General features: G+C 59.0%; 2 protein-coding genes across 4 annotated transcripts in view; one reads left to right on the top strand and one right to left on the bottom strand.

Moving 5' to 3' along the window:
* The window catches only part of CERCAM (cerebral endothelial cell adhesion molecule), a 9,429-nt gene extending 234 nt beyond the window's left edge, over positions 1 to 9,195 (top strand). The window contains exons 1-14 of one of the 3 annotated variants that reach the window (XM_015879308.3): positions 1 to 333; positions 2,094 to 2,218; positions 3,763 to 3,859; positions 5,757 to 5,867; positions 6,064 to 6,181; positions 6,271 to 6,405; positions 6,479 to 6,683; positions 6,750 to 6,869; positions 6,955 to 7,031; positions 7,161 to 7,267; positions 7,343 to 7,475; positions 7,656 to 7,783; positions 7,848 to 8,051; positions 8,512 to 9,195. The exon at positions 1 to 333 is cut by the window's left edge and continues 234 nt beyond it. In XM_015879308.3, the coding sequence (XP_015734794.2) occupies positions 5,794 to 5,867; positions 6,064 to 6,181; positions 6,271 to 6,405; positions 6,479 to 6,683; positions 6,750 to 6,869; positions 6,955 to 7,031; positions 7,161 to 7,267; positions 7,343 to 7,475; positions 7,656 to 7,783; positions 7,848 to 8,051; positions 8,512 to 8,746 (1,536 nt within the window). In that variant the 5' untranslated portion in view covers positions 1 to 333; positions 2,094 to 2,218; positions 3,763 to 3,859; positions 5,757 to 5,793 and the 3' untranslated portion in view covers positions 8,747 to 9,195. Of the gene's footprint in view, positions 334 to 1,718; positions 1,875 to 2,093; positions 2,219 to 3,762; positions 3,860 to 4,540; positions 4,757 to 5,756; positions 5,868 to 6,063; positions 6,182 to 6,270; positions 6,406 to 6,478; positions 6,684 to 6,749; positions 6,870 to 6,954; positions 7,032 to 7,160; positions 7,268 to 7,342; positions 7,476 to 7,655; positions 7,784 to 7,847; positions 8,052 to 8,511 lie in introns of those variants that run through there. The other 2 variants (XM_085521465.1, XM_015879307.3) reach the window with 2 other exon arrangements.
* A 1,601-nt stretch (positions 9,196 to 10,796) lies between these two features.
* TOR2A (torsin family 2 member A) lies at positions 10,797 to 14,211 on the bottom strand. Its single transcript, XM_032448169.2, has 5 exons — positions 14,029 to 14,211; positions 13,596 to 13,861; positions 12,779 to 12,954; positions 12,326 to 12,453; positions 10,797 to 11,771 (listed from the first exon to the last, which is right to left on the bottom strand). The coding sequence occupies exons 1-5, from the start codon at positions 14,174 to 14,176 to the stop codon at positions 11,527 to 11,529; spliced, it is 963 nt and encodes a 320-aa protein (XP_032304060.2). The 5' UTR covers positions 14,177 to 14,211; the 3' UTR covers positions 10,797 to 11,526.

Here is a 14,211-nt window from a genome sequence, read left to right on the forward strand (position 1 = left end):
TGGATCCGCTTTGATCCCCCACCTCTATCTACAAACCTCCCCCCTTCCTGCTGCCCCGCTCTGAGCAGGGAATGCCTCCCAGCCCCAGGAGCTGCACCTCGCCAGCTCCCATCCGCCCACAGCTGCCAGGAAAAAAAAAGAAATAAATAGGGCGAGGAGAGAGCGAGGAAACCAATGGCCGCAATTCCAGCCCCGGCAGCGCCGTCCAGCACCGGAGAAAAATATTTCTCCTGTTAAAAAAAAAAAAGAAAGAGAGCAAAAGAAAAGCGCTCAGTGCGGCCTCAGAGCGCTGCCTCTATCCGGGACGTGCGCTGAGCTCTGCGCTGCGATGCCGTGAGTTGGGCGCTAAGGGAGGCGGTGATTTGGGGCCGGTTGTGATTTGGGGGGGGGTCGCCGTGGGTCGGGGCTGCGGGAGGTCGGGGCCACCCCACGGAGCGGTGGGGACCCCGCGGTGGCCGCAGGGATCCCCGTGGCGGTCGGTGGGACTCGGGAGGACGGATCCCCACGCACAAAGCGTCGGCCCCGCTCCTGAGCCGGGAGCCGGAGCCCCTTTCCCAGCGCCGAGCGCCTTTGTCTCGCCTTTGTGATGGAAAGAGTCCCTCCTAAATCAATGCCGTGACACCGGCATTGTCTCCTCGCTAGGAGTTTTTAAACTTTTCCCCCCCGAGGTCAGGAATGTGGCCGGCTTCTATGGGGACGGAGGAGCACGGGTGGGTGGGGGGCTGCGGGGTCACGCTGGCTCGGCGGGTCAGCCGAAAACAAAACCTTTTGAAATACCTACCCTCCATCACTGCCAACATTGTCCCCTGCCAGCAGGGGCCTGGCACGGCCCTTCAATGCCTCCAGCCCGGCCGCTGTCCACCCCAGCGGTCAGCATCTGGGAGCGGACAGAAGGGCATTGTGCGGGGACAGCTTTGTTTTCGGTCACAGCTGCCCGGGCTGGGACGGGGCCGACCCGAAGTGCCGGTGGGTGGGAGAGGAAGGAGGGGACGGAGGGGACGGCAGCGCACGGGTCAGCGCCTCGCGGGGGGGACCGGTCCCGTCGGTGCCGGTTGGAGCGCTCTGATGTCACCGTCCAAGGGATGCGGTGGGGATGGAGGGTGGGGAGCTCTTTGGGGCTGGCACTGCCACCCTGGGACAAGGACAGCCCGGTGCTGGGGACCTGGAGGTGTGCAGGTGGCATCTCTGCTTTGGGAACGATGTGCTGGTGGTGTAAGCCCTGATTCGGGGCCAGGTGTCCCTCTGATTTTTGGCTGGGTACACGGCGGTTTGCTGGTGTCGTGTCCCAAGGCTGAGCCTGGGGTTCAGGAGATGCATCCCCCTGGTTCCCAGCCTCCATTTCCCCTCTCTTGGCGCTGTCTCTGTGCCCTCAGCGGGTCCCATTTGGGAATGCAGGTGTGGTCCAGCCCGAGGGAGCAGTTTGTGGGGCTGAGCATCCCATGTCCCACCTGCAGGGACAGCACTTGGCTGGAGCACAGCTGTGCCACGGCACAGAGCGTCCCCACTCCAGCTGTGACAGGCCCTGGAGAAGGCTGTGCCCCCCCAGCCCCCCCGGTACTCACAGCACCACAAGCAGGGCTGACATCCCAGGACACAGTGGTGATTTTCTGTCCCATTTACATCAGCACAGCTCCCCCCACGCCCCATGGCCAGCACAGGGTTCAGCCCCCGCTGCCCCCTCCCCCCTTTGCTCCTCTTGGGTGGCCCCAAATCCCCCTGGATTTTCCCAGCTGGGCGATGAGGATCAGAAGCTCTGGGCTCATGGCTGTTATTTTTACCCGGCTGTTGAGGAGTGCAGTGGATGGGTTTAACAGAGCTGGAAGCAGAGAACTGACGGGAGGAGAGCCCAGCCCTGATCTACCCAACAGCTGGAGGTGGTGGAACAGAGAATGGGGCTGCGGGGTGGGGGTGGGAGCAGGGGGGAGGTGCCTCAGTTTCCCCATATGGGGCTGCTCTGGGGACATGTGAGGACACCCGGTGTGTCAGGGAGAGATTTTGCTCTGGAATAAGTTCACAAACAAGGGATTATCAGAGGCTGGGAGGTGTGTGTCGACCTCCGGCCATGCAGAGTCTCAGTGGTTCTATTTCTATAGGTGTATCTTCACGTATCGATTGGTGTTTTGTGTGCCCACATCTGAACCTTTTGGAGGAACCTGGAGCTTTGTGAAGGGTTTGTTGAGAAACGTAATGAATGTGACGGAAGGGGTGGAGACAGGAGGTGAGGATGGCCAAAACCTCAGCCCTGCAGCCAAAAGTGACTGGGAAATAAAAGGAAAACATATGGATGGAAACTTCACTGCGCATAAGGGGGGGTCAGTGCCAGGCTGGGGCTGAGCCGGGGCTGCAGGGGTGGGGGCTGAGCTCCTGGGCCAGGTGGGGGTGGGGTAAGTGGAGGAGTGATGGGCTGCCCACAGCCCCGCTCTGATTTCAGCACTCAGCTGCACCAGATCAGCCCAGGAGGGCAGGGAGATGCTGGTGGGATGGAAGGAGATGGTGAGGGGGGAGATCTTACAGCCCACAGGGAATAACATTGTGTTTTATATGTGATTTGTCCTGGAGGCTGGGTGGGAAAGTGCATTTTGGGATGGAATGGAATGGCATGGAACCCAGTAGGATGCAATGGCATGCAATGAAATAGGATGGGACATGATAGGATGGGATGGGATGGGATGGGATGGGTCCCAATAGTATGCAGTGGGATGCAATGGGATATGATGAGATTAATGTGATAGGATGTGATGGGATACAATGGGATGCAATGCAATGGCAGACAGTGCAATAGGATGCAATGGGGTGGGATGCAATGCAATAAGATGTGATAGGATAGGGTTCAATGGGATGAGATTCGATGCAAGGGGATACAGTGTGATGTGATGGGTTGGGGTGAACCTACAGGGTGTTCTACAGGGGAGAAATTCTGCCCAGCTGCTGGAGCTCTGCCCTTCTGGGAACCAGAGCTCTCCAGTCCTGCTCTGGCACCAAAATCCTCCTGTGTCGTTCCCATTCACTGCCCGTGACCCCTGGGAGGGGATGCAGGGAGTTAGAGGGGTGAGAATGGAGGTGTGTGGGAGTGGAGGGATGGAGGAGTGCAGGGGATGTGGAGCTGTAGGGTTAGAAGGGCATAGGGATAAATAAGGGTGGAGGGATGCGGGGATGTGGAACTGGAGGGATGTAGGAGAAATGGAGTGAGGGGTCAGAGGAGTGTAGGATCGGAAGGATGCAGGGATATATGAGGATGGATGGATGTAGGGGTAGAGAGATGTCAGGACATGGGGATATATGGGATAGATGGATGTGGGAATGCAGAGATGATGGTGTAGAGTGATGGAGAGATGTAGCCACGTAGAGGCAGAGGGATGCGGGGGTGAAGAAGCGATGTAGGGTGGCAGATATATAGGGATGTAGGGATACACGTGTGGGGTTATAGGAGTGAAGGGCTGTGGGGCCGCACTTTGCAGACCCGAGGCAGGGACCGGCCCCGCAGCCCGGTACGGCCCCGTCTCACCCCGCAGGGCCGGGAGGTGGCAGCAGCGGCCGCGCAGAGCGGAGCAATTCGGGAGATCGGGGCTGAGCATCCCCGGGAGCTCCGGGCCGTGCGGGGTTTGGGATCCCGCAGCCCCTCAGCATCGCTGTGAGGAGCCGGGGGGCTCCGCCACAGACCACGTCCTCAAAACACTGCCCTGACCTGGGGCTGTGAGCAGCGCTTCCAGGCGCTCTGATGCTCCCAGTGCCCCCCGCCCTCATTTTCTTTCCTTCTTCCAGGTGCGGTTGGATCCCTCCGTCCTCGGGCGCATTTCAGACGAGCCAGCGGCACAACGGGATGGAGCTGCGGGACGTGACGGCGGCGGACCCACGTGGGGTGGGTGCGAGGTTTGGTGACACACCGCGACCCCCAGGCGGAGCAGTGGGGTCCGTAGGGCAGCACGGGGCTGCACGGCACGGCTGTGGGTCGGGGCTGTGGGTCGGGGCTGTGGGTCGGAGCTGATGGGCGCTTCCTCGGTGGGACGTGGCCCCTCCCAGACTGCGCTGCATTTATGGCTTTGGGGTTAACCAGCATTTTTGGCCCAGTGTCCCGAGGGGTGGCTGGCAGCTCGGACACGTTGCAAATGCAGTGAGGCCTCCAACTGCTCAGCCGGGGGCTGGGGGGAAAGCGCCTCGTTGGGGTCAGGCACCTCGGGAATGAACGGGCTGAGACCCCCGGCCCACAACCGCCCCCACCATCCCTGCTGTGCTGAGCGCCCGACCTCAGCCCGAGGGGAAACACAGGGATGTACAGAGTCACTGTAGGGACCTCAGGGGGAGGGGGCAGCCCTGTAGTTGCCTGTCATCCCAGTCGGGTTTTGGGGTGCTCGGTGATGCCGGCTTTAATTTAACATAAAGATAATAACAAGAATTCCCTTCCCCCGCCCGAGTCTCGGAGTGCCCCCCACCCCTCGTCCTCCCTTCCATCTCCCCGTGTCGGGGGCGGGGGTCCCTGTAGGGGCTGGGCCGGGGGCGGGGGCCCATCCCGTGCTCGGGACCCGCCCCGTCCCCGCCCGCCGCCGCTGCCCTCCGCCATGGGGCCGCTGCGCTGCGCTGCGCTCGTGCTGCTGCTGCTGCTGGGCACCGGGACCGGGACCGGGACCAGCACCGGGGGCGGCCCCGAACCCCCCCGGGTGGTGCTGGCCCTCCTGGCCCGCAACGCGCAGCACTCGCTGCCGCACTGCCTGGGGGCTCTGGAGAGCCTGGATTTCCCCGCGAGGGACATCGCGCTATGGTGAGGGTGGGGGCACCGGGAGCAGCTCCAGCTCCTCGGGGGGTATGGGGGCGGTGGGGGGGAAGGGGTGAGTGGAAGGAGTGGGAGTCCTGGGGCAGCGGTAGATTCGGAGTAGGGGGAGAATGGGGGCTCTAGGGGGTGGGGGACACAGGGACAGGGATCTGAGGGGAACGGGGACCTTAGGAGGGTGTCCCCATTCCTTCAGGATCCTCTCTAGGGTTGGGGAATGGGGACCTGGAGGAGTGGGGACTGCACGGGGATCCCACTGGGGTGCGGGGAACCCGTGGTGGTGGCAGCTCCGTGGACACAGAGGGGCTGTGGCTGTGTGGGGGGCACTGCAGCGGCTGTGGGAGCACCGGGATGGGGGCACAGCACTGCAGGGGGAACGGAGACCCCCACTGTCTCCTTCCTGGACTGGTAGGGCTGGTGTGTGTGAGGGAGCACCCAGGGCTGGTGGGGGCTCTCCACATTCTCAGGGAAGGGCGCTGCCTCCCTCTCCCCGTGAAGACTGCCCAGCACAACCCCCAAAAGCCCCTTTTATGCCATGTGGAGGGTGGGAGTGGAGCCCCTGTTCCTATTCTTCCCCGCTCCTTTACAGCCGCCACATGCTGGAGTGGAAACTTTTATGGGGGATGAGGTGGGGGCCGGCGGGGAGGGGTCCTGCTGGGGGAGGCTGTGCTGGGGGGAGCTGAGGGGCTGCTTTGGTCCTGCTGCCCCACACCCAGCCAGTGGCTGTGGGGCAGGAGTGGTGGAACGGGGTGGGAAGCTGATGAGGGCTGAGAGCAAGCGGGAGCCACAGGATAGCAGTGGGGAAGAAATTACCCCTTTGCCTTTCCCTCCCTGGCGAACGCAGCTGTGGTTCCTCCAAATTACACGCTGCTTTTCCAAGTGAGCCCTGCTCCCCTCTGCTGCTCAGCCCCTTGGTGTGGTAGGGCAGGGGAGGGGTCTGTGCCTTGGGGGGACCCTGAGTGCTGCAGGCTGATGTGTGTCCCCCCCCCAGGTGTGCAACAGACCACAACTCAGACAACACGACAGCGATGCTGCAGGAGTGGCTGCAGGCAGTGGGCAGCAATTACCACTCAGTGGCATGGAAGGCAGAAGAGGAGCCCAGGTGGGGCTGGGGGGGGCAACCCCATATTACACCCCCCCTCCTTGCAGTTCTCCACTGCATGCACACGCTGGTTTGCTTGCATGCTGCTGCCAGCTCAGCTCAGCGCTGACTCAGGCGGACGGCATGCAGTGTGTGCACTGAGTTTGTGCGTTCCCAGCTGGTGCCGTTAACCCTCTGCCTTCCTCCCACTGCACAGTTCTTACCCCGACGAGCTCGGCCCCAAGCACTGGAGTGACAAACGCTATGAGAACCTGATGAGGCTGAAGCAGGAGGCTCTGAGCTACGCCCGGGGGCTGCAGGCAGATTATATCCTGGTAGGGACAAGGCAGCATGCGGGTGCCATGACACATGGGGTGTAGCTGTGGGTGTCCCCGTGCCTCCAGCACCAGCTCTGTCCCTGCAGTTTGTGGACACAGACAGCATCCTGACCAACAACCAGACCCTCACCTTCCTCATGGCACAGAACAAGTCAGTGGTGGCCCCGATGTTGGACTCACAGACCTTCTACTCCAACTTCTGGTGCGGGATAACGCCCCAGGTACAGCACAGAACCCCTGGGGGGCTGCCCAGCGCTGTGTCCTGGTCACTGTCACTGTCACACTGTGTCACAGGGCTTCTATCGCCGCACTGCCGACTATTTCCCCACCAAGAACCGGCAGCGCCGGGGCTGCTTTGCTGTGCCCATGGTATATGCCACGTTCCTGATTGACCTGAGGAAGGAGGACACGGCACAGCTGGCCTTCTACCCCCCCCACCCCAACTACACCTGGGCTTTCGACGACATCATTGTCTTTGCCTACTCCTGCCAGGAGGCTGGTGAGGGTCGGGGGTCCGGGCAGGGCTGGGCTCAGCCTGTGTGGTGCTCACCCCCCTCTCCTGCAGGTGCTGAGGTCTATGTGTGCAACCAGCAGCGCTTTGGTTACATCAATGTCCCTGTGAAGGCCCACCAGACACTGGAGGATGAACGCATCAACTTTGTGCATCTCACGCTGGAGGCCATGGGTGAGCTCCAGGGGGTCCCCGTGCTGTTCCTGTCAGTGACAGAGGGCTGCGGGCTCCATGGAAGGGATGTTCCATCTCTCTGCAGTGGATGGTCCCCCCATGCAGCGCTCCAGGCACATCTCGGTCCCACCCAAACCACTCACCAAAATGGGCTTTGATGAAGTAAGTGCCCACCGAGCCTCCCCTCCGCACCTCCTGCCCTGGTGCTCAGCCAACCCCACGTCCCCTGTCCCACACTGATGTCCCCCTCCCCATCCCGTGCCCTGGTGGGACTCTCCTCTTCCTCCCCAGATCTTCCTCATCAATCTGGTGCGGCGGCCGGACCGGCGCCGGCGGATGTTGGAGTCCCTGCAGGAGCTGGAGATTGCTGCACGAGTGGTGGACGCGGTGGATGGGAGGTGACCACGTAGTGTCACCCTGGGAGGGAGCTGGGTGCTGGGGACACCGTGCTGACCCACCCCTTCACCTTGCAGCACCCTCAACAGCAGTGACATCAAGGTGCTGGGGGTGGACCTGCTGCCAGGGTACTATGACCCCTTCTCTGGCCGCACGCTCACCAAGGGGGAGGTCGGATGCTTCCTGAGCCACTACAACATCTGGAAGGAGGTATGGGGCTGAGGGGCACCAGCACGGGGTGGGGACGCTCTGTACAGCATCGGTTCTCTCTGCGTAACCTGGGGAGAGGGTCTCTCCTTCAGGGTGGGTGTCCCCAGGATGGCATAGTATAACCCAGTATGGCCCAGTGCAGTGCCAGTGTGGGTCAGCAGCTCTGTGCCCTCCCCACAGATCGTGTCCCAGGGGCTGCAGCGGGTGCTGGTCTTTGAGGACGACGTGCGCTTTGAGGTGTCCTTCCCAGCACGGCTGCAGCGGCTGATGGAAGAACTGGAGGGGGCACGGCACGACTGGGACCTCGTGTAGGTACTGGGGGTGGGGGGCACGGGGTGGGCGCTGGACCGGCTCTGATTGCTCATCCTACAGCTACCTGGGGAGGAAGCAGGTGAATGCAGAGGACGAAGCTCCTGTGGAGGGTGTCAGGAACCTGGTGGTAGCCGGGTATTCCTACTGGACACTGGCATACGCCATCTCCCTCCGTGGCGCACAGAAGCTGCTGGCTGCTGAGCCCCTCTCCAAAATGCTGCCGGTGGATGAGTTCCTGCCCATCATGTACGACAAGCACCCCAAGTAAGGAGCAGGGCTGCGCTGCTGTGGGAACATGTGGTTCTTCTCCATTGCCACCATCCCACCCCATCTCTCCCCTCCACCCCGGCTGGAGGAAAACATCTGCAGCATGAGCTCATTCCCCTGCTTGGCTGCCGGCTGCTGGAAAGTGGCCCCCTGCCAGCACGGGGCGGCGGGGATGGAGCTGGGGTGTGGGGCTGGTCTGTGCAGAGGGCTCATAGGGGGCACCTCATGGGGTGGGGATCCAGGTGGGGGTGCACAAGCACTGGGGGAGAGGACATGGGAAAAGGGGAGAGCGGGATGGCAAAATGAAGGGTTGGAAGGGTGGGGGGGGAAGCACTCTGAGCACACAGCATCCCTGGTGCTAATGTTACTCCCAAAGCAGTGCCACCCCCCATGCACCCACTCCATTGCTGTGTTCTCTATCGTTCCTCATGTGTCCCTCTCCTCCCGCTCTCCCCAGTGAGGACTACAAGCGGCACTTTGCCCCACGGGACCTGCAGGTGTTTTCAGCTCACCCACTCCTGGTGTATCCCACCCACTACGCCGGGGACAGCAACTGGCTGAGTGACACAGAGACCTCCACCATCTGGGATGATGACTCCAAGCAGACAGGCTGGGTGGGCTCACAGAAGACCCTGAGGGACCCCCGGGATGGAGGGGGGTACCTCCGCTCTGCATCCCACGATGAGCTCTGAGGGTGCTGGACATGGACCCCCACCCTGGGAGCAGCCGGACCCTCCTCACCCACCCATGGAAGGCATCAGTGAGCAGAGGGCTTGCTCTTGTCTGGACCTTTAGCAGGGATGTTCACTGCTTTCCTCCATAGGGACCAGGCGTTGTGACCCAGGGGGGCATTGTTGATCAGGTTCTCCCCCCATCCCTGGGGTTCTCCAAAGTGGGATTTGTTCCTGGGGCTCTTGGCAAGATGGTGCCCAGACAGACAGAGGGGCTGCCAGACCCTGGTGTTCCACTCTGTACTCTCCTGAGTAGTGCAAACTGTTTTTTGGACATCACATGGATTTGCTGTGCAGGAGGAGGGGGGAAGGAAGGCCCTGAAGGTTCACGTGTGGCCTCCTGCCATCCCTGCCTGTTCCATATCTGGGCTGAAGCCCAGGAGGATTAAAGCCAACTGTGTTGGAGCCGACGTCCCTGGCTGCAGGCTGTGCTGGGCAGAGTTGCCCTCAGATAATACCGATGCCTTCCCTCATTTGTTCTGCTGTTCTCAGCAGAGGTTTTGGCCTTTGGACTGAAAACCTTTTGCTAATTTGAGCACTGGGATGTGCAGCTGAGTCCTGCTGGGCTCTGGCGTGTGTCACGTTAGTGGCCAGATTTGGAGAAGGGTGTTTGCTTTACAAGAGCCAGGGATTGTTTGTTTTGAGCTAAAACTTCAAGTTCCTGGAGCAACTGAGCACTGCAGGGCAATGCTTGGTTGGAAACTGGGGGAGAGAAGCAAGTTCCTTGAAAACACTGCAATGGATCCTAATACGGGTGGGCTGGGGGGAGCTGAGCTTCTTGCCAAGTCCACAGAGCTGATGCTCTCCTCTGTATTGCTTCTTTGGCTGTGGGTACCCTGAATGCAGACCTTGCAGGGTGAGGAGATTGGGAATTGAGAAGTTTGGGTGCAGGCTGGAGCAGAGGAAGGGGGTGGCAGTGGCACTGCACTATATGGGGCCCTGTGAGGTCCCAGGGTGCCTGTAGGGCTGCGGGCATGGAGCTGCTGTGCTTGCAGCTTGTAGCACAGACAGGACACATGCACAGAACACTCAGCTTTTGGGATGCTGGAGTGGTGCTGGAGGGCAGAAGGCATTCCCTAGCAGCTCTGGCAGGAGAGCTGTAACAAAGCCGGCCAGGAGCTCTTAAAAACTCTTAATGTTTTGGCAGACAACAACCTAACTCAGAAACTATGACGGCCTGAAACCTCCCCACTGGTTGCTCCAGCTCCGTGGGAGCAGACTGATCTGCTGGTGAGGTAGGAAATTCCAAGCAGCCTTTCTGTGCCATGGTGAGCTGGGAAACCCTTACTGCACATCCATGATGCAGGGAACCAACAGGTAATGAGGGGAAGGGGATGTTTGCACAGTGGGGAAGGGGGCAGATGTTCTGAGTGAGGCTGCAGCCACCAGCAGGGACCTCAGGGAAGGACTGAGGTGATGGGGCAGGAGGCGCTGGTCCCCTGCAGGCAGCTGAAGGGTGAGGGGAAGGTGCTTCCCTGGCCATAGAGGGCCCGGCTCCAAGGAACACGGGTCTGGAAGAGGCTGTGCTGGGCTGCGCCAGGGCTGTGTGCTCCTGCCAGGACCGTGTGCTCCTGCCAGGGCTGGCGGCCACGCTGATTGTTTCCATGTTCGCTGAGCTGCCAAACAGCGTCAGGGAGGAGGAAAAGGGGAGAGCCTGGAGCGGGACAACGTGAGCTATAGGGGTCAGTGAGAGCTGGGACTGCCAGCACGGCGCTGAGATGGGGCAACACTGTCACCTTCCACGGGGGTCCAAGCACTCTGCAGGGCACAAACAGGCCAGACCCCGCTGTGTCCTCCCGAGGAGAAGGACAAATCCCCCCGTTAGCCTCTAAGTGACCCCGACACGGAACAACGCCGAACTATGTATCTGCAAGGACCTCAGCCAACAAGGCACCGCCCCGCCGCCATCTTTGTTGATGGCGTCTCAGCTCTTACTTCCGGCAACATCACCATCTTGTTTCCGGGCAACGCCGCCATCTTGGTTGGGGGGGAGGATAAAGAACGACAACCATTTATTTCATACAAGATTTATTTAAAATCATTAGAAATACCACCATTGCTGCAGGCAGGATGGTCTGTACGTGGACCAGCTCCCAGGCTGCATTTGAGGCTGTTCCTCCAATGGCTGTCCAAGAAGCTGGAGGAGGAAGGCCAGCATCTGTTCACAGTGAAACTGCAAAGAAATTGGCTCTAAAACATCCCTGAAATGAAAACTTTAATGTAATATCGAATGTATAATGTTGAGGGTGTTCAGCAGCCAGCAATGCAGCAGTCAGCACCAGCATGATCACATTGTACCCACTAACTGAGGTACCACCATGCTTAAAAACATGGCTCTGAAAATGCTAAAATAATGTGTTTTAACAAAATCATTCTTCTTTTGGCTCAGAATCTTCATGCATTGGATGGCAGAAGAGGAGAGAGCTGCAGGTCGGTGCTGCTGACAGGGTAAGAAACCTCCCTGATGCTGCAGTCTCTCCATCACAGATAGGACTTGAGTGGTGCACCAGGCTGAGCATCTCCACCTTCACCTGGACACCGAATAAACCACAAAGTGCTTTAAATCAAACCACTTGCACTTGCTCCCACAGTTACATCCCGCAATAGCACCCTTAGGGCTGGCAAAGATAAATCCAACAGGAGAGCATTTGTGCTACTGCATGGTAACACAGAGCTCCTGGTGCTCATTCCAGTCTGCAGCTTTACAGCCCTGTATATGTCCCCTATGGATCTGAGCAAGGCTAGAAGAAAAAAATGATCCGAGAGGCCACAGTTTTGCAGCCTGTTGATGAGAATAATTTCTCTTCTTCTGGGAAATAGGGGATGCTGTCAGCCACCTCCTGGATGACATCCTGCCGTACTTCTAGCCCTTGCTGCACAAGCTCATTGATGACGCATTGCTTTACGTGGTGGTGCTTCAGTGGGAGGAAAGGCACGATAAAGTCAATGAGGTGTTCGTTAATGATCCCAGATTTCCAGAATCCACCTGCAAAGGTGAAAGAGGAGACAGAAGATTTTACTTTGGGTGTCTGTGGTCCCTGGAATTCAAAGAGCTGAAGCCAGAATACTCGGCTGAAGACATATCTCATTTTGTACAAGGTCTTAAACCAATCAGTTGTCAACTCCTTCCCCAGACAGATTTGTCTTTCCCCGGGAATGGTTAGATTTAGCTGAACTGCTCTGATTTTAAGCTCTGCTCTGTGACAAGGACAAAGCAAGGATCCAAGCAGGCAGCAGGGATTGATGCTTTTCAGTGCCTTTTCAGTGAGTGTGCTGTGCCTTTTGCTATACTTTGTCTGAATATGTATTTTCTCCAAAGAACTTTGCTAAGCATGCTAATGGATCTGCAGCTTTGGGAAGCGGGCTGTTCCATCCCTCTGCCAGAAAACCTTGAGCAGCTCACAATTCCTTTCCCTTCAAATCCCTGTCCCCTTCTGTTTGCTTAGGAGATCCCAGAGAGCATCTGAAGCTGTTTGGAGTGGGCCTGGCTCCCTCTGCTGGGCTCTGCTCCCAACTGAAACACTGCAGAGCTGCACTCACTCTGAGGGTTCTCAAACACAGCTTTGGAGATGGCTGCCTCCATGTCCTGCAGGCTGATCTCCTCCCGGTCCTGGTGGGCACGCCAGAGATCCAGTGTCATTTCATTGATCTGCTCTCCTCCCGCATTGCTGCACAAGAGTGAGACGACTTACTACCCAGGAAAATGGTACTGCGGGACAGAGGTGGCATCTGCCACCCTCCAGCCTGCACGAGGGCAGTCCAAGCTTGTCCTGCTGCCTGGCCTAAAAGGACTCCTGTAAAGGCAAGCAAATAACAGGAAGGGGATGCTCCAATTTCATGAGGAAATGAAATGACATCTGTTGGTTTCTGCAGCTCAATGCTTGGAAAAGCAAAAGGAAAGTGTGCTCTGAAGTCGGCATCGTCCTGTGCCCACGTGAGCAGCAGTGCCTTGGAATGCCCTGTGATGCCCCACCTGGCACATGGGCCTCTCACCTTATGAAGATGAAGATGGCTTTGCGGTAGTTGGTCCCATACACAACCCACGAGGGTCCCAGGAATGGCATAATCACATCAATCAGGCCCGGGTGCATCTTGTCCATCTCCTCAAAGAGAAAGACCGACCGTCCGCAGTTTGTCAGGTTCCCTTGGATCCAGTGCCTCAGATTCTCCTAGGAAAGATACCAACCAGAGCATAAAGCAACAGGGGAGGGCTGAGCTACTGCACTGCAAGGGCTGATGTGAAGCACAGAAGCAGCAGTACAGCATCACCTACTCAGAGCAGGAACAGCCATCCCATAGGCAGGCTGCTTGGCCCTGGGCCTGGCACAATGACTTACCTGTGCCATTTATTATAGGTCTATTGCAAATTTAAAGCAGTAAGAAGGAGGCAGCAAACTAAAGCTGGGTATTCAGCCTCCTACAGCTCCCTCCGTTCTCTTTCATTGCATTACAGCTCCCAGCTACTGGGAGGGAGATGTACCTGTTGCCACCTCCTTTTCTGCTGCAGCTGCATGTTACGCTGATTTGGAGCTCCTTGTTGGGTGAGCAGGGAATTATCAAGTCCAGCAATACAGAGGTTGTTTTTTTTTCCCCCAGCTATTGAGCTGTTTTCAAAGCAAAGGGACAACTCCAGGTGAATGGCACTAAGGGAAACACTTCGGCTGTGCATTCAAAGGGCCGTGTAAATACTGAAAGGGGGGGGATATGACAGCAAGGACGATCGTGCAGCCGCTGCGTGGAGCTTTTGCTCCAGGCTCTGTCGGAGGGTGCAGCGCGGAGCTGCAGCACACGCAGCCGACACCGAGCTCACCTTGTACCGCTCCACGTGCTCCGCGTGGGGGAAATGCACGACAGGGGAGAACTGATGCACGTGGGGGCTCTGCAGCCCCTCGGGGAAGAGATGCCGGACCAACATGGAGCTGACGAAGGTTTTTCCCGTCCCGGTGGAGCCGTGGAAGGACATGACGAGGGGCTTCTGCGGGCTGCGCTGCTGCACGAACTGCCTGAGCCCCTTCATCAGCTGCTGCCTCACCAGGGGCTGCCCCACCAGGGACACGGCCAGCTCGCACTCCAGACCTGCGGCAAAAGCGAATCCTTTACCGACCGATGCGCTGACAGCTCGCAGCTCACAGCTCACAGCTCACAGCACACAGCTCACAGCTCACAGCTGACACACAGCTGACAGCTCACAGCTCACAGCTCCCCGCCCCGCTCTCGCTCCCGAACCAGAACCGGAACCTAACCGCGCAGATCGGGCCTGAAGCCACACTCGCAATCCGCCGTGAAGCTGCAGCGCAGCGCCCATAGATCCCAAGCGGCGGCGGCCGAGAGCAGCACCAAGGTCAGAATCAGAACCGGGACCGGGACCGGCACCGCCGCTGAGCGGCACATGGCGGCCGCGGCTCCGGCACCGCCCGCAGTACAGC

Source organism: Coturnix japonica, chromosome 21 (assembly GCF_054131305.1).
Source record: "Coturnix japonica strain WE chromosome 21, WE-NBRP24, whole genome shotgun sequence".
Taxonomy (NCBI): Eukaryota; Metazoa; Chordata; class Aves; order Galliformes; family Phasianidae; genus Coturnix; species Coturnix japonica.